The sequence below is a fragment of the Saccopteryx bilineata genome, chromosome 4 (genome assembly GCF_036850765.1).
Source record: "Saccopteryx bilineata isolate mSacBil1 chromosome 4, mSacBil1_pri_phased_curated, whole genome shotgun sequence".
NCBI lineage: Eukaryota > Metazoa > Chordata > Mammalia > Chiroptera > Emballonuridae > Saccopteryx > Saccopteryx bilineata.
Genome location: NC_089493.1, coordinates 127,542,792 through 127,561,323, shown reverse-complemented (window position 1 = coordinate 127,561,323; position 18,532 = coordinate 127,542,792). Strand labels below are relative to the sequence as shown.

At 51.3% G+C, this 18,532-nt stretch overlaps 1 protein-coding gene across 3 annotated transcripts in view; it reads left to right on the top strand.

The window, feature by feature from the left end:
- GRAMD2A (GRAM domain containing 2A) overlaps positions 1–17,092 on the top strand; it is a 54,321-nt gene extending 37,229 nt beyond the window's left edge. Inside the window, exons 2-12 of one of the 3 annotated variants that reach the window (XM_066278014.1) lie at positions 8,744–8,836; positions 9,680–9,737; positions 10,095–10,170; positions 10,784–10,887; positions 11,488–11,586; positions 11,709–11,780; positions 12,308–12,382; positions 13,309–13,453; positions 13,588–13,792; positions 14,612–14,716; positions 14,969–17,092. In XM_066278014.1, coding sequence (XP_066134111.1) covers positions 8,754–8,836; positions 9,680–9,737; positions 10,095–10,170; positions 10,784–10,887; positions 11,488–11,586; positions 11,709–11,780; positions 12,308–12,382; positions 13,309–13,453; positions 13,588–13,792; positions 14,612–14,716; positions 14,969–14,972 — 1,026 coding nt within the window. In that variant the 5' untranslated portion in view covers positions 8,744–8,753 and the 3' untranslated portion in view covers positions 14,973–17,092. Of the gene's footprint in view, positions 1–8,743; positions 8,837–9,507; positions 9,738–10,094; positions 10,171–10,783; positions 10,888–11,487; positions 11,587–11,708; positions 11,781–12,307; positions 12,383–13,308; positions 13,454–13,587; positions 13,793–14,611; positions 14,717–14,968 lie in introns of all 3 variants that reach the window. The other 2 variants (XM_066278015.1, XM_066278016.1) reach the window with 2 other exon arrangements.
- The last annotated feature ends 1,440 nt before the right edge of the window (positions 17,093–18,532 follow it).

The window sequence follows — 18,532 nt, the reverse complement described above, 5'->3', positions numbered from 1 at the left end:
TGGTGGGGCAGTGGGGAAAAGAATGAGTGAAGGACTCTGGCTCCGCTCACTGTGGGGACAGAGCTGTATGGGGATTTGGGGCGCTCAGAAGCGAAGGGGTTGGAGGCACGATGATGAGTGCACTTTGATGGGTGTGCCTGAATGACAGGGCCGAGGGGTCAGAGTCAGAGGTGTCAACATGGGTGTGTCCTCCCCAGGAAGGCATTCAGAGCAGAGGGCTGCACTGGGCATCTTGTGAGGTCTAATACCTGAGGTCTGCGGGAGGCAGCCTGACTTCATCTCTGGGTCCCCTACTCACTGCCTCTCTCTTCCTCTCTCTCTCTCTCTCTTTTTTTTTTTTGTATTTTTCTGAAGTTGGAAATGGGGAGGCAGTCAGACTCCTGCATGTGCCCGACCGGGATCCACCCGGCACGCCCACCAGGGGGCGATGCTCTGCCCATCTGGGGTGTCGCTCTGTTGCAATCAGAGCCATTCTAGCGCCTGAGGCAGAGGCCATGGAGCCATCCTCAGCACCCGGGCCAACTTTGCTCCAATGGAGCCTTGGCTGCGGGAGGGGAAGAGAGAGACAGAGAGGAAGGAGAGGGGGATGGGTGGAGAAGCAGATGGGCACTTCTCCTGTGTGCCCTGGCTGGGAATCGAACCCAGGACTCCTGCACGCCAGGCCGACGCTCTACCACTGAGCCAACTGGCCAGGGCCTCTCTATCCCTCTCTTACCCTCTCTGTTCTTCTCTGCTTTCTTGATGGGCCTGACTCCCCTCCTGCCATCTCCTGGTACTAGCTGCCCGTCCCTGCTGTCTCATGGTGTGATAAGCTCATACTTTGTGGTAGAAGGAATTTGTAGAAGGAATAAAGAAATGGGTGGGTGCCTGAGTTCCTGCCCTAGCCAGCGAGGCTCGAGGGCAGAGCAGGACCTGCTGTGTCCTTCAGAGGAGCATCCTGCCCTTGGACCAGGGTCAGCAGGAGGACAGGGCCTCCTTTGAGGACTTTCCCAACCTTTTCTACCCTTTTAATGTCCAACATCCTGGGCCTCCCCTGCTCTACCTCCCTCATGACAATACTGTTTTTGTGGCTTTGATTGAAAAGATAAATACTGATTTCAGAAACCCTAACTCTTTTTTCAAGTACAGTTTACTTTCAGTATTATTTTGTAATGGTTTTAGGTGGGCAGCATGGTGGCTAGGCAGTCACACTTTACGAAGTATTACCCTTATATTTCCAGCACCCACCTGGGTATACTCCCCGAGCTGTATTTTACATCCCTATGACTGTTCTGTAGCTGCCAGTCTGTGCTTCTCAATCCCTTCACCTCCTTCACCCAGCCCCCCAACAGCCCTCTCAGCTGGTGACCACCAGTCTGCTCTCTGTGTCTGTGAGACTTTGTTTATTTTACTCTTTAGATTCCACATATGAGTGAAATCATATGGTATTTGTCTTTCTTTGACTCATTTCACTGAGTATAATACCCTCTAGGTCCATCCAGGCTGTCACAACAGGGAAGATTTCATTCTTTTTCATGGTCCCATAGTATTCCATAGTATATATGTACCACAGCCTTTTGTTTTTTGTTTGTTTGTTTGTTTTTTGTTGTTTTGTTTTTTTACAGAGACAGAGAGAGAGTCAGAGAGGGATAGACAGGGGCAGACAGACAGAAACAGAGATGAGAAGCATCTATCATTAGTTTTTTGTTGCACATTGCAACACCTAGTTGTTCATTGATTGCTTTCTCATATGTGCCTTGTTTGACCATGGGGCTACAGTAGACCGAGTAACCCCTTGCTCAAGCCAGCGACCTTGGGCTCAAGCTGGTGAGCTTTTGCTCAAACCAGATGAGCCCTCGCTCAAACTGGAGACCTTGGGGTCTCGAACCTGGGTCTTCCACATCCCAGTCCGACGCTCTATCCACTGCGCCACCGCCCGGTCAGGCATACCACAGCTTTTTAATCCACTCGTCCACTGACGGACACTTGGGCTGTTTCCAGATCTTGTCTATTGTAAATAATGCTGCAATAAGTATAGGAGTACATTTATTCTTTCAAATTAGTGTTTTGGGGTTGTTTTTTTTGTATTTTTCCGAAGTTGGAAACAGGGAGGCAGTCAGACAGACTCCTGTATGTGCCCAACTGGGATCCACCCGGCATGCCCACCAGGGGGCGATGCTCTGCCCATCTGGGGTGTTGCTCTGCCACAATCAGAGCCATTCTAGCGCCTGAGGCAGAGTCCACGGAGCCATCCTCAGCGCCTGGGCCAACTTTGCTCCAATGGAGCCTTGGCTGCAGGAGGGGAAGAGAGAGACAGAGAGGAAGGAGAGGGGGAGGGGTGGAGAAGCAGATAGGCGCTTCTCCTGTGTGCCCTGGCCGGGAATTGAACCCAGGACTCCTGCACACCAGGCTGACACTCTACCACTGAGCCAACCAGCCAGGGCTGTTTTGGGATTTTTTTAATATATACCCAGAAGTGGAATTGCTGGGTCATAAAACAATTCCACTTTTAAGTTTGTTACATTTTATTGGTTGATTTTAGAGGGAGAGAGAAAGAGAAAAACATTGATTTGTTGTTCCACTTATTTATGCATTCATTGGGTGACTCTTGTATATACCTTGACTGGGGATCAAACCCACAACCTTTGCATATCAGGATGATGCTAACCAATTGTGCTACCTGGCCAGGGCTCCATTTTTAATTTTTTGAGGACCCGCCATACTCTTTTCTGTACTGGCTGTATCAACAGTGCATGAGGGTTTCTTTTTCTCCACATCCTCGCCAGCACTTGTTTGTTGATTTATTGATGACAGTGATTCTGGTAAGTGTGAAGTAATATCTCATTGTGGTTTTAATTTACATTTCTTTGATGATTAGTGATTTGGAGCATCTTTTCATATGTCTATTGGCCATCTGTGTGTCCTCTTTGGAGAAGTGTCTATTCAGGATTGTTTGTTTTGTGTAGTATGAGTTCTTTATAAATTTTGGATATTAACTCCTTATCAGATATATCACTGGTGAATATCTTCTCGCATTCAGTAGGTTGTCTTTTCATTTTGTTAATGATTTCCTTTGCTGTGCAAAAACTTTTTAGTTTGATGTGATCCCATCTGTTTATTTCTTCTTTTGTATCCCTTGCCTGAGGAGATATATCAGGAAAAACTTGCTAAGAGAAATGTCTGAGATTTTACTATGTTTCTTTCTTTTTTTTTTGTTTTTTTTTATTTTTATTTATTTATTTATTTATTTTACAGAGACAGAGAGTGAGTCAGAGAGAGGGATAGACAGGGACAGACAGACAGGAATGGAGAGAGATGAGAAGATTTGATCATTAGTTTTTCATTGTGCATTGCAACACCTTAGTTGTTCATTGATTGCTTTCTCATATGTGCCCTGACCGCGGACCTTCAGCAGACCGAGTAACCCCTTGCTGGAGCCAGCAATCTTGGGTTCAAGCTGGTGGGCTTTTCCTCAAACCAGATGAGCCCGCGCTCAAGCTGGCAACCTCGAGGTCTTGAACCCGGGTCCTCTGCATCGCGGTCTAATGCTGTATTCACTGCGCCACCGCCTGGTCAGGCTACTATGTTTCTTTCTAGGATTTTTATGGTTTTGAGTCTTTAACTCATTTTGAGTTTATTCTTGTATGTGGTGTAAGTTGGTGGTCTAGTTTCACTTTTTTTTTTTTTGCATATATCTGTTCCAGCACCATTTATTGAAGAGACTGTCTTTACCCCATTGTATGTTCTAGCCTCTTTTGTCAAATATTAATTGATAATATAAGCATGGTTTTATTTCTGAGCTCTCTATGCTGTTCCATTGATCTATATTTCTGTTTTTTATGCCAGTACCATACTGTTTTGATTACTGCAGTCTTGTAGTACAGTTTAATATCAGGTAGTGTGATACCTCCAACTTTGTTCTTCTTTCTCAAGATTGCTGAGGCTATTCGGTCTTTTGTGGTTCCATGTAAAATTTTGGATTACTTGTTCTAATTCTGTGAAAGATGCCTCTGGTATATTGATGGGAATTGAGTTGAATTTATAGATTGCTTTGGGTAGTCTGGACATTTTAATGATGTTAATTCTTCCTATCCATGAACATGGTATATGCTCCCATTTATTTTTTTCAGTATCTTACAATTTTCTGAGTATAGGTCTTTTGCCTCTTTGGAGAACCTCTGATATCATTAACTCCATAGTCTGCATGTAGAGGCAGGATGTGGATGGATGGGCACAGAGTGTGATTTACAGCCCACAAAGTAAGAGCAGCTTGCCTGAGGAAGCCTAAGAGGGAATGTACAGAGGCTACCAGCCAGGTGGGGGGACCAAGATAGCCCCCCCCTCCAGCTCCCTGCTCTAGAAGCCTCCTTCCAGGGCCTCAAGGAACCTGGTTTTGCTGGTGAATGCTGGATGACCACTCAGCCCCAGATCTTCTCACCTGGCATTGCTCTCTTATTTTCACTCATTCAAACAAACAGATGCTGTATGGATGAAGACTAATTAGTAGAAAGTCTGAATTGAAGATAATTTTTTTTTAAAGGTTTTATTTATTTATTTATTTATTTTACAGAGACAGAGAGTGAGTCAGAGAGAGGGATAGACAGGGACAGACAGACAGGAACGGAGAGAGATGAGAAGCATCAATCATCAGTTTCTCGTTGCGCGTTGCGACTTCTTAGTTGTTCATTGATTGCTTTCTCACATGTGCCTTGACCATGGGCCTTCAGCAGACCGAGTAACCCCCTGCTGGAGCCAGCGACCTTGGGTCCAAGCTGGTGAGCTCTTTGCTCAAGCCAGATGAGCCGGCGCTCAAGCTGGCGACCTCGGGGTCTCGAACCTGGGTCCTTCCGCATCCCAGTCTGACGCTCTATCCACTGCGCCACCACCTGGTCAGGCTGAATTGAAGATAATTTTGAAAGTGGTCCATTTTGGCCACAATGGGGTCTCCTTATCAACAGCCTTGCTAGACAATGAGAGGGCTGGCTCGTGGCTTGATGGGAAGGAATGACTTGCAACTATCTTCCATCCCACTGATCACACATAAAGGGGTCGCTTGTAGGAAGAGCTATTTGGAAGTTGTATGTTCCCACGTGATAGCCATTTATTCATGGAGGTGCAGGGGGCATGCTCACAGCCTTCTTTGTCATTCTCATGGTTCACAACTTCTCCAGCCTCTGCTCTCTACCTGCTCACCTGGTCTTCCTAGTCATTCCTCACTTTTGTTGCCAGTGCCTGCTGCATGCTGGTGTCCAGGCCCAGGGCATTTGGTGTGGAAAACACAGAGTCCCTGACATCCTGAAGCCCAAGGACATGGACAGAGAGAGCACACCAATAACAGGACGGGGCCTGACCTGTGGTGGCGCAGTGGATAAAGCGTCAACCTGGAAACGCTGAGGTTGCCGGTTCAAAACCCTGGGCTTGCCTGGTCAAGGCACATATGGGAGTTGATGCTTCCTGCTCCTCCCCCCTTCTCTCTCTCTCTGTCTCTGTCTCTGTCTCTGTCTCTCTCTCTCTCCTCTCTATAATGAATAAATAAAATCTTTAAAAAAAAAAAAACAGGACGGGTGTGAACCGGGTGCTGTGACTGTCCCAGGAGGGGCCTCTCCCTAGGCTAGGGAGGGCCAAGGGAAGCCTCCCCTCCCCAAGAAAGTCACATTTAAACACAAAAGGTGAAAAAGCATGATTATCCATGCAGAGTTAGATGATGGAGTCCATGCAAGACTATAGTCCTACCCTGTTGGTAGGGCCCTTCTGTAACTCTTTTATACATATCCTTGGAGCCCCTGCAACCCTGAGAACTCAAATCACACACTCCAGTGCCCAAGTGATAGTCTTCCTGCTTCTGAAACTATAGACCAACCTCCACCTCCTTGTCCTCGGGGTCCTGTTTTATACCCTGGTCTCCAGGCTGGAAAGCTGATCCGTAGATTGGAGCCCATGCCCTTCTTGTCCCTGGTGGCCCAGTGGGCTCTTGGGCCACAGGGCTCATGCTCTGTAAGGGCTTAGGGGTTTGACTTGGACACCTACCGCATTAGGGCCTCTCCCCTCAAAGCACTCAACCCCAGTAAGGAGCAGAGGGTGGGAGAGGTGAGGGGCATCTACCACACAGAAATCAAACCCATGTACAGCAGCAATATCAGGCAAATAAGTGGCCAACAGGGAAATGTTTGCACAAAAAGGTAAACCAAGGATGAATGTTCTTAATAAAGAATTTATACACATCAAGGCTCTGGCCAGTTGGCTCAGCGGTAGAGTGTCAACCCGGCATGTGAAAGTTCCGGGTTTGATTCCCGGCCAGGGCATTTCCCCCTCTCCTTCCTCTCTATCTCTCTCTTCCCCTCCCGCAGCCAAGGCTCCAGTGGAGCAAAGTTGGCCAGGGTGCCGAGGATGGCTCCATGGCCTCTGCCTCAGGTGCTAGAATGGCTCCAGCTGCAATGGAGCAATGGCCTAGATGGGCAGAGCATCGCCCCCTGGTGGGCATGCCAAGTGGATCCTGGTCTGTGCATGGGGGAGTCCGCCTGCCTCCCTGCTTCTAACTTCAGAAAAATACAAAAAATACAAAAAAAAAAAAAGAATTTATACACATCAATAAAAATTATGGACAAGTCACATTTCAAGGGTTAATAAATATTTGGGAATAAAATGTCCAACACACCAGTAAGTAGAAATGGAAATGCAGACAATATATTCTCACTTATCAAATTTGCAAAAAGTTGAATAAAGGATAATACCCAGTGTAGGGCTTAGATGTAAGGACACAGGCACCCCAGTACAGAGCTGGGCTGTATCACTTGCTGTAGCATCTGGAAGTGGCTTCAAGAGCCTGAGACACGTTCATTCTCAATCCCCTAATTTCACTGCTGAGAACCTATTTTAGGAGTGGACAGCAGTGTTGGGAATTTCTCATGAAATCACATTAAGCAACAGAAATAGGACACATATATTATATGTTATATAATTCCACTCACATACATTATATATGTATGCAGAAATGTATCTTTGGGTGATTGGATGATATTTTTCTTATGGGTGATTTTGATAATCATATTTATATGTTTTTTTTATTTTATTATTTTTTTTTTTTGGTATTTTTCTGAAGTTGGAAGCAGGGAGGCAGTCAAACAGACTCCCGCATGCTCCTGACCGGGATCCACCCAGCATGCCCACCAGGGGGCGATGCTCTGCCCATCCAGAGCGTGGCTCTGTTGCGACCAGAGCCAATCTAGCACCTGAGGCAGAGGCCATGGAGCCATCCCCAGCGCCCGGGCCATCTTTGCTCCAATGGAGCCTTGGCTGCGAGAGGGGAAGAGAGAGACAGAGAGGAAGGAGAGAGGGGGAGGGGTGGAGAAGCAGATGGGCGCTTCTCCTGTGTGCCCTGGCTGGGAATCGAACCCAGGACTCCTGCACGCCAGGCCGACGCTCTACCACTGAGCCAACCAGCCAGGGCCTATATATTTTTTATAATGAGCATTTAAAAAAAAAACCAAGGGGAAATAAACATCTGCGAAGTGTGAAATGGTGGAACCAAATAATTTTCTAAATCAATTTTGGGAGTCAGCAGGTCAAATCACAGTCTGTCACTTTGCAAGATTTAGGAAATGCATGTTGATTGTACATATGAAAACTCTTCATAAGATGGTGGCAGAGATCACCAGGTCACATAGCTATGGCTGTGCTGATTTTGTGGGTGAGGTCACCAGGTTATGTGGCTGTGACATTGGGCACAGCCTGTCCCCTGCCAGGTCTTAGTTTCCTCATCTGTACAATGGTATGGCTGAAGGGGGTCAGGCTGAATAATTTCTGAGGGTCCTAGCAGATCTCTCACTGAGCCCATAGCTGCTCTCCTTGAGGAGAGAACTGTAACCTTCCTGGGTCGCAGAGTTGAGAGTGACTGAGTTCTGGAATTTGTAGGCTCCAGGGTTCAGCTCCTCATCTTTGAGAAGACCACCACCCAGGGCATTACCCACGGCTGCTACCCCCTGTCCAGCCTGGGTTGATTCTCGGCCACCCTCTCCTCTCATCAGTCCGCAGGCCCACTCACTAGTTTGGCTGCTCAGGCTTTATTGAGTTCAAGCCTGTCTTCCCAGGACAGGCAGAAAGCAGGGAACCTTGGGGAGCCATTTAGTAGAGTCATGAACTCCAAGGCTACTGTGGAGCCAGGCCCTCTGCCCAGGAAGAGGGTGTCCCCCCCTACCAGGACCTTTTCTCTGAGACAATTTTGAGATGGCTTGGCTCTCAGGCTAAGCTACCCTGACTGACCAAAGGCAACCAGTGGGGACTTCCAGGTGTAACCCACACTGACTTGTGGGCTGACTGCAGTTCACTCCCATGCCAGCAGCCTTGTGGGCTCCTCGTCTTTGATGAGGCTGCCTGTGTCGGCCCCTTCCCAGAACCCGACAGTTTATGGTAACACTGCCTGCTTCCCTCACAAACTTGCTTTCGGTTTCAAGCGGGTTTCAGAGTCTTCCCTGCCAGTGTGCTGGTTCTCCAGTGGGGCAGGGACCCAGCTCTGCCCAGCACTCAGTTATGGCAGATGTGTTTTCTTCCAGCCCAGTAATAAACTGAACTTCAGGCTTCTAGGAGGGACAACTAGTGAGCTACCATCTCTGTCACTTGCCTCAGAACTCCTGCCTGAGTTGCGGCTGCCGGACCCCGACATCTTCAGCCTCATGCTGAGTGGCAGGGCCAGTATTGAGTGGCAGGCAGTACATGGGGCTGGTGTGGAAGGTGTCCCCCTTTCTGATGCGGGACTGTTTCTTCTTAGCAACCAACAGATGCATGAGAAGACGGCGTCTCCGAGGAGCCTTGTGTTCTGCACAGAGAAGCTAGACAGAGTTCAGGTACATCCGGACTCCAGGTGAGGCCCCATCAAGTCAGATACGCATATGGATTGGGGGCGGGCCACCCTCTGGAGGAGTCTTGTTAGACATGGGATGCAAGGCTGAGTCAAGATGTGAGATCCAGCCTGGATTTCCCAGGGCCTCTTCCTCCCACTCCCAGCACCGACCCAGTGCACCGGGACCTAGCAGAGTCCAGGATTCTCAGGTTACCAGCCTCCACCCCTGCCCACCTGTCCTCAGGCCAACTTGGTTAGGACAAAGGTTTGTGTGTCAGCACCACCCCATTTCCCCCAGCCTCGGTAGCCAGCCTCTAGTCAGGTCAGGTGAGTCTGCAGAACCCGCTGCAGAGCTCCCCACCACCAGAAAGAGGATGCTAGAAGGGCAGTCCTGCCCGGATCATGGCTTGTGGTCAGGCCCCGGAGCTGTGAGTCTGACACCTCCATTTCACCTGCTCCCCAAAGTGGTCCTCGTTCCTGTGCCTCCTGCTCAGTTATTCCTGAGTCTGCTCCTCTGCATACCCCTTGGCCAGAGAAATAGGATCGGGCTTTTGACACCCAGGGGTAGATGGCTCCTAAGCATCTCTAGGAGATCTGAGCTCACGCTGAGTCAATCTCCTGGGGGGAGGGGGGGGGGACACAGCTCACCACTGTCTAGGAGGGTCGCCGAGACCCCTTGTGTCCTTCCCCAGGATTGAGCTCTTTGCTTGCTGTGTTTATTCCTGCGCTGTGACCCTAGAGAAGGGTCCCTCTCCAATCTCGGCCCCAAGCTTCTGGCTCAAAGTCAGGGCAGAACTGGCACTGAGGATGCATGGGTAGGACTCGAGGGTTCCTTGTCCCTGGAACGGAATGTCTCCTTCGCAGTCTGCACTGGCCAGAAGATTTGAAGGGCGAAGAGATAAAGAAGTCCAGTCGACAAGAGGTAAATGTGTGGAGGCTGATTTCTCCCAGCCCAGTTGGGGGTGGCATGGAGAGGGGGCTGGGCTGCCTGAATTCAGTGACCACTGCTGGCTCTTTGGCCACCAGGAAACCTGTGTGGTGGCCCCTCCTGGGTGGGAGTGGTGCACCCCCATTCAGTCATAGGCTGCCTATCAGGATCCAGCATTACCAGGAGACAAGCTGTACTAGGAATTTGGCCTTCTGCACCACTGCCTACTCACTGGCTGCCTCATGCTCCGTCCCCGGAGGGCCTGTGGCATTCTGTCCTGGCAGCTGGAGCAGGGCCCCTTGGGTGCTGTGAGCTCCTGGCACTTCTCATCCCCAGCCTGTGTGTTTGCAGACACTACTAAGTAAATACAACCAGCAATACCACAGGCTATTCAAGGATGTCCCCTTGGAGGAGGTGGTTCTCAAAGGTGAGCCTCCTCACTGGCATGCCTGGACAGGTACCTGCACTGCCCGAGGCTGGGGTGCTGTCCTCACAATGTAAAAATGGGGACTGGCTGCCCTTTGCATGCAGTTGGTCAAAAGTGTGGGAAGACTGGGCTGGTTCACGATATGAAGTTAAATTTATGAACATTTTCTTGAGTAAATGTCAGGGCTTCCAAATCTTATTTCTGTTCTGCTCTTATTGGTGACTTCTCAGGACTTTCACTGAGTGTGTGGGAGCATTTGCACCAGCAGGGTCCCCTCTGCGTGCAGGGCGGGCAGGTCAGGCAGGTCAGGGCAAGGGATTCTGCCCGAGGAAGTGAATCAGGCTTGGGGGCCAGGGCAGAAACCTGCCAGACCTTTCAGGGCATGGATGGAGGACTTGGAAAGAGCTAGCAGTCCACTGGGCTGGGATGTGGAGGGGGCGGTCAGTGCTCTCAGGAGAGGATTTTCTGGATACTGAGGAATGGGTGGTTTGGGAATTGGGGTTCTCAGGAAGACAGTTCCAGAGGCTAGACTCTGGATTCCTAAGTGAGGACCCAGGCCCTGGGGCTTCCCACGGACCCTGCTCACAGTCATCTCCTCTCTATGACTTCCCAGTGTGCTCCTGTGCCCTCCAGAGGGACCTCCTTCTCCAGGGTCGTCTCTACATCTCCCCCAGCTGGCTCTGCTTCCATGCCAGCCTCTTCGGCAAGGACATCAAGGTAATAATGAGTAGTAAGGGCACCACAGCTCAGGGAGGCCCCAGCCCAGCCCAGGAAAGAGGCAGCTGCTTCCTATGGGCATGCCTTGAGTCATGCCTGTTCCCCACTCAGGCCTCCCACTGGCTGGATGAGCCTCCCTGAGGCGTCCCACCTGGTGTCAATGCTGCTTCTTCCAGAACAGGGGCCCCAGACCTAGACTCTATGTCTGGCCTGAACAGTTCACACCAGATTACTCTGCTTCTGAAATGCTTTCAGATAGACAGTTGCACTACTCAGGTGGAGCCATAAGCATGGTCAGGCAGTAGTCCAGCCAACTCTATGGTAAGAGCGGGGGATTTAGCAGAGCAGCCGCCCCTGGCCTCCTGGATAAGAGGGGGAAAGCCCAGAGCAGCGTGTGCTGTAGGGCTGGCATGGTGGCAGCGGGCCCCGGGTGGAACGCCTGCATGACAAGCGGAAGGTTCAGATGCCCTCCCACACGGGGCTAGGTTTCTCCATCCTGCTTGGCTCTCTGTGAGGCAGGGCTGGGGCCTTGTGCCAGAAGCAAAGGGACCGTATCCTTGGAAATGAATCCTGAGAGCTGCATGCCTCTTCCCACCTCAGGTGGTCATTCCTGTGGTGTCTGTGCAAATGATCAAAAAACACAAGATGGCACGGCTCCTTCCCAATGGCCTGGCCATCACCACCAACACTAGCCAGAAGGTGAGTGGGCCTCAGAGCCACACTCTCATCAGCCCCCGCCCCAACCCCCAGAGCCACAACCGGACTCTAGCACATCCCCAGTCCTGATGCACCCCACCCTCTGCTTTCTTTCTGTGTCCCAGTATGTTTTCGTGTCACTGCTCTCCCGGGACAGTGTGTATGATATGCTGAGGAGGGTCTGCACTCACCTGCAGGTATGGGGCTTAGGGTGGGAGTGAGGCCAGACAGGCTGCTCCAGCCTGATTCAGGTCCTGGGACAAGGGTGTTGGGAAGACGGGCCACTTCTTCAGCACAGGGAATGGGACAGTGATAGGGGAGTGACAGGCTCAGGGTCACTGTGTCAGAAGCAGTCCCGGACTGTGTGTCTGTATGGGTGAGCATGACTCTCTGGGGCCAGTGGGCCTTCATGTGTCCCCATGGACATGCCCTCAGTGTACTGACAGACAGGAGCACGGACCACCTCCTGGGACGTCTGTAGCTCTCTCTGGCCTGTAGGGAGGAAGGGGAAGGGGCAGCAGCGTGAGGAAGCAGGTTGCCTTTGACTTGCCCTCTGCTCCCATGTTAAATCAGCCCCCCCCCCCCCCGCCTGCAAAGTCTGGGAGCGAGGCTCCATCTGACCCAGAATGGAGGTAAAGCTCTGTTAGAGAATGCTAGCACCTCCCCATGCCTGACCTTGGCTGCTCCAGACAGACAAGTAACCCCTGCTCCCTTTACTCCTCAGCCTTCCAGCAAGAAGAGTCTGAGCGTCAGAGAGTCCCCGGAGGAGCCCAACTGTGCGTCTCTGCTGAGAGCCGAGGTGGGGAGCAGCAGCTCTGCCTAGAGACGGCCTAGGCACTGGGCACTGGGCTCAAGGGCTGGCGGCCGTGCTGGGTCAGGGGCTCTCCTAGACGCCATGCTCCCCACTCTGCAGAGCCAGCAGGTCCAGGGCAGACCGGCTGACCCTATGAACTGGATAAATGTCCAGGCCCCAGAACACTGCCAGGTGCATCCCACACCTGTGTATACTGGCACGGAGCCAGTGGTCCACCCTCTTTCTTTTAGCAAAGTCAGGATGACCTGTAAGGGGATAGAGATGTCCCTGGGGAACTTCAAAGGCTACTAATGTGAAACCTAGACAGACTCATTTTAGATTTGTTGAGGTCCCGGGGATCCGGGTAGATAGAGCTGAGTTTCTAGAGTAGGGATGGGGGTGGAAATGCCCCGAGTGTGTGTGAAACCTCCCTCCATAACTATAAAGCAGTCAGCCAAGTGTGCAGTGTGCACAGTTCCAAACAGGGAGACAGAAAGGTGATGTTCCCATTTTTGTTGATGGGGACCTAAAAGTGCCCAATGCCAAGATCAGGGACCTGCTTAGGCGTAGAGCCAGATCAGAGGGAGTCATGACTTATCCCATCTAAGGCAGGTTGTACCGAGCTTTCTCGGACTCAGGGGCTCTGAGCACGTGCTTGGGTGGGCTCACGTCTAGGACCCCTCTGTGGTTCTGCATTGGCAGTCTTTAAAGACATTGTTCCCTGGAGGAGTAGCTGGTCACAGCAAGGGAGCAGACAGGAGAGACACATGCTTTCTATGGCAATGGTTGTCCCCTCCTGGGCACCAGCTTCCTGGCCTTACTAGGCATCTGGTAATATATGGACAAAACTTTGATAAAGCTTGTGCGGGCCGCTCAGGGCAAGTAAGATGCCAGGGTACATGGCGAGACAGCTTCTCCTGCTCTCTCTGCAGGAGGTCCTCATCCCTGAGATGAAGTGGAGAAAAGTGTGTCCTGCCTCCAGGTCCCTTTCCCTCCTAGACAGCATCCCTTGTATCCCTCGAGAACCCATGGACTCCTCAGACAGCTTCTTCCCTGCCAAGCCACCTCCAAGGTCGGGTGAGTGCAGGGGGCTTGTCCATGGCAATGGCATGCCAAGACCAGGCTTCTCCTCCTCCTACTTCTGTGAAAAATCATTGTTGCTGCCAACGGGGCTTCTGAGAGCTGTTTCTTTATTTCTCCAAACCCAAAAGGGAAAGCCAGGGGTCCAAGCAGCTTCAGAGGACAGCAGGAGTTGGGTGTTGCCGTGCCGAGCTGTGGTCCCAGGAAGATGATTACCCCTCTGCCCTTCGTTGCAGAGAATGTGGTCTGTGAGCAGGAGGTGCTGGCGGGGGAGCCCAGAAGCGACGGGGAGCTGAGGCTCTGGAATTACAGGCTCCTTAAGGTCTTCTTCCTGCTGTAGGTGACCGTACTGGGAAAGGGGTAGACCCGTCCAGTGCCTGGGTGTTTGGAGCGGGGGTCTCAGTGTGTGGGGCGGTCACTGTCCAGAGCGAGGGGGAGATTCTGAGCCAACTGCAAGCTCCTGGGTGGCGTCTGGAGGTCACATGGCAGGCCCGTCTGTGGTGACATAAATAAAGTGTATCCAGTTTTTATTTATACAACCCTGTCATTTAGGGCTGAGGCTGTGCAGCAGCGAAGGGCAGCATAGGGAACTGTGGAGAAAAGGAAAAGTTGCCCAGAACTGGGGAGCGCTGGCAGAATTGGAGAGGGTCATCAGCTAGAGCAGGGGACATCGCGGCCTTCCTGCTGCCAACCCGTAGGGCAGTTGCTGGTGCCCCAGACTCGTCTATAACCACCAAAGGACAGCAGACAGTAGGCATGGTGGGATGTATCATGAACGGCCAGCGCCTGGCTTCCTCTCGCCTCACCTCATCACCTTCCCCTAGCTCTGCTGGCTGGGGCCTCCATGGAGGGGGTATCCTTAGTCTCCCAGAGGAGCTGCAGGACTGAGGGGCTGGCTGGAGGGAAAGCGGGATCACCTGAGGAACCCAGAGCTCCTGCTGGGCTTTGAGGACACCTCCATGGAGATGAGTCTCAGGACCTCATGTGGCCTTGAGGATGAGAGGTGCCCAGGCTTGAACATGCCTACAGGACAAAGGGTTCTTTAACTCTCCCAACTGCAAAAGGAGCTTAGGACCACCCTGACTTTCAATGAGCCTCTAAATATGCTTTTTTTTCCTAGAAGAGAGATTCACCTCTTCTTGCCCCTTTCTCCAGGATCTGCCTCTTGGTCATGTCCTCCTGCTATCTGGCATTCCGCATTTCGCGGCTGGAACAGCAGCTGTGCTCCCTGAATGGAGGTGGCCCAGTCCTTGGGCACAGGTGACGCCCTTTCTCTTCCCAGTTCCTCTGGGATTCAGGACTGTGGACAGGGACCAGCCAGGCTGCTGGTCACCCTGGTTGGATTGGCCTGCCCTTGACAAGCTGTCTCAATGCCCAAGCAGGACTGGGCAGAGTGTGCAGGACAAACAGACGCCACCCTGACCCACTTCACAGGGGAAGGGGGGAGGCACCATCCACCCGTCTTGCTGCCTTCTGAGCCCTTCTCTGACCTGGCATCTCTCCTGTGCGCAGGTAATAGCCACCTGGCCTCTGTCCCCACTCCTCCAAGAAGAATGCCTTGGTTCCCTCAGCGGCCCCCTGGGGCTCATGCTGCTGTCACGGAGCTGGAACTATGAAGGAAAACATTCTAGAGCTCTCCTCTTCCCCCACGCCTTCTCCCCCTCCTCTGAGTGGTCTGAAGCACCTGTTTACAAAGCTCCTACAACTTTTGAACTCAGACAAAAAGCCAGATTTTTAGAACCAGCGAAGAATTCTGTACAGAAAGCTTCAGCAAACACTTAAATGCAAAAAAAAAAAAAAAAGAAAGAAAGAGAAAAGACTGTTTTTATCTTGTTCCCTAGAAGCAGTTCTGGTGTACAGGCAGAGCACTGGGGGCCACCCCCAGGGACAAAGGCCGTGCTTTGATACCTGGAATGTGGTTCTCTGACTGTCACACGGCTCACTCCAGGGGTGGGACAGAGGCCAGAACCCAAACCACCAGAGTCCCTACTCTGGGGCCTAGAGGCCTCTCTGCAGGGACCCGGGCACCTGCCCCTCAGGCCTAGGGTAGTCTGGAGGGGGATGCGGGCAAATTATGAGAAAGAAGAGGAGGGCTTGTGTCCAGGATGCTATTGAGAAAGGAGTATTTATGCTCTGGGCTCTGTTCAGGCCCTTCATGAGGAGGCGGCCTGGGTCTGGGAGGACACTTCCAGAGCAAGGGACAGAGGCAGGGGCTGGGAGGGAGAACAGAGGTCTGGCATTCCGGGTCCTCAGCTGCCACTTCCTGGTGAGACAGGTGCCGCGGGCCCTTTGATCACAGACCAGTGCTGGATCTCCCCTGGTGTGTGTGGACATTTCCAAGGCACCACAGGTAGAGAGTGGGTTTGACAGGTGGTGGCTTTGATCTGAGGTATTGCTCTGTACTCTCTGCCCGACTACCTGGATCTTAGGCATGGCCAGCGGCAACTTGGCAGAGAGGCTTGGCTGGGCAGCTGGGCATGATGCTGGTGGGCCACCATGGGGCAGAGCTCATTCACATCACCTGTAGCCACTCTATGGGCTGTTCTCCATGGTGGAGGTGTCCAAAGTGGGCCTAGTACAATGCAGGGGCCAAGCCAAGGGGACCTGTCTTGTACCTTTAGGGACAAGAGAGGTAGGGCATGGAAAAAAACACAATGGTCACTTTGCCATAGAGATCTCCCTTCTCTGTCAAGGTCTTCTCTAGTCTAAAAAGCTTTGTGCCTCTAAACTCTAGCCTGCTTTCTCTGGGTTCCCATCTGCTGAGATAGTAATTTGGAGGTTCCCTGAGGGCGTCTGTGAGCAGGCCAGCATTGTCAGGGAAAGTCCCAGCTGATGGGTGAGTGGAATCAGAGATAGCCAGTGTTCTCCCCTTTTCAGACCCTAAGAGGTTAATCGGGGAGGAGTCCAAGTGGAAATGACTTATTACAGAGTCACAATTGTCTGCCTTATTTATGACAAACCCAAGTGAGGACTGAGGGACTGAGAGTAGTTGACAGCTCCCTGCGCTCAGGCTGGAGGGCTCTGTGTCCTCTACCACACCAGACTCTAGGGTTCAGTCTGGAGCCTGGCCTTGTGGGTTGCTTACACCAAATCTATGTGTCTCAGGTGAAACTAATGGTTCCGTCTTCCCCACAGCACCCCGCTTTTTGTGTGATCACCCATCCTTTTTCAGGAACCAGCCCCCCTCCATCAGTCGTTTTCATCATATTTTCAGGAAAACAATCCTACTTGCCCTAGAGCCTTCACCACTACCCCCCCCCCCGGTCCTCACTGAACATTGGGGAGACCAGATGCATCTGCCAGAGGCCATGAGCAGTGCAGGTCATGGGAGGCTGTGCCAGGGGGCTGAGGAGCACACAGTCTCCAGCTGTATGCCAGGGCTCAGAGAGGCACAAGGCAGGCTGCAGGATGGGTGGCTTTGAAGACCCTCTTAGGGTCCAGGGCTTTGAGTGGCATGGATGTGCCTGTCCTCTGGAGGGTCCCTCTCTGTTTCTTTCTTTAGTCCCCCAAGCTGGTACTCTGCTGCTGTGCTCATTTATAAACTTTGTGTGTTTATACACACCTGCTTGCGTTGGCGATGCTCCCCTAATTGCCTGGGAGTTTGGTCCAGCTCTCCTCGGCTTGTTCCACTGTGGCATCAGCCTTTGAAAATATTTTTAAATAAAATAAATTCTGACTTTTCTAGTATCCTGTGATATGGAAAGTTCATTTTTATCTTTTGACTGTTTACTAAAGCTACTCTTACATGTCTGACACCAAGGAGAATGACAAAGCCCAAGCCCCCAGCACCCCCAGTACCCTGCACATCTCACAGGACTTCAGCTGCGGAAACTCATACTTTGGGCATATGGATGCAGAGGGCAAGGATGGCTATAGCAAGCCACCAGTATCTCTCTATTAGAGGGACACGCAGAACGCTTCCCCCTATCTCCTGGGAAACTCTAAAGCAATGTTCATAATTTTAATAATACTGTGCTTCTGACCTAGGAATTAAAAGTCTGGAACTCAGCACCAGAAAATTCCTCTGACACTTTCCTATGACACCACACCTATATTTCGCAGCTTAAACTCCAGTTTGGGCCACTTCACCTTGCTTTCTCCCGAAATGGTCCCTCGAGTAGGGATTCATTCATTCAGTAAATACTGAGCCCAGACTATGTGTGAGGCACCGTGTTGGGCTCTGGGCTGCAGCAGTGACCCTGCTGAGCAGCATCTCAGCAGTTCCCTGGCACTCGTGTTCCATGAAAATCTAAGTCCCAAATATATCTAAGTGACAAACAGGGTCACTGTTGTCACAGATTGTGACTAATTTCCAGGAAGGAAAGAAATAGAATATTAGATTGAGTGAAGAGATGGTTTCAAATGGGTGATCAAGAAAGTTCTCTGTGCGCTGGCAGGTGGCTCAGTGGATAAAGTGTCGGCCTTGCATATGGACATCCCAGGTTCGATACCTGGTCAAGGCACACAGGAAAAGTGACCACCTGCTTCTTCCCCTGCCCCTCCCCCTTCTCCCTCTCTTTCCTTCCTGCAGCCAGTGGCTCGACTGGTTTGAGCGTGGCCCTGGGAGCTGAGGATAACTCAGTTGGAGCACAACTTTAAGCACTAAAAATAGCTCAGTACTTGAACATCGGCCCCAGACAGGGTTGACAGGTAGATGGGTACTGCAAGAGTCTGTATCACTATCTTCCCTCCTCTCACCAAAAAAATAATAAATAAATAAATAAATCTGAAGTGATATTTAAGTTGGTTCTTTAATAATTTTTTTAAGACTTTATTTATTTTTTTTAGAGAGGAGAGAAGGAGGAGGAGGAGACAGAGAGAAGAGGGGAGGAACAGGAAGCATCAACTCCCATATGTGCCTTGACCAGGTAATCCCAGGGTTTTGAACCAGCGACCTCAGCATTCCAGGTCGATGCTTTATCCACTGCGCCACCACAGGTCAGGCCTAAGTTGGTTCTTAAAGGATGAGGAGCCGATCAGGGGAGGAGCTGGAAAAAGAGCATTCCTAGCAAATGGATCAGCAACTGCAAAATGGAGGAAGCAGAGCATACATCTCTAAGATACTAATCAAGTGGG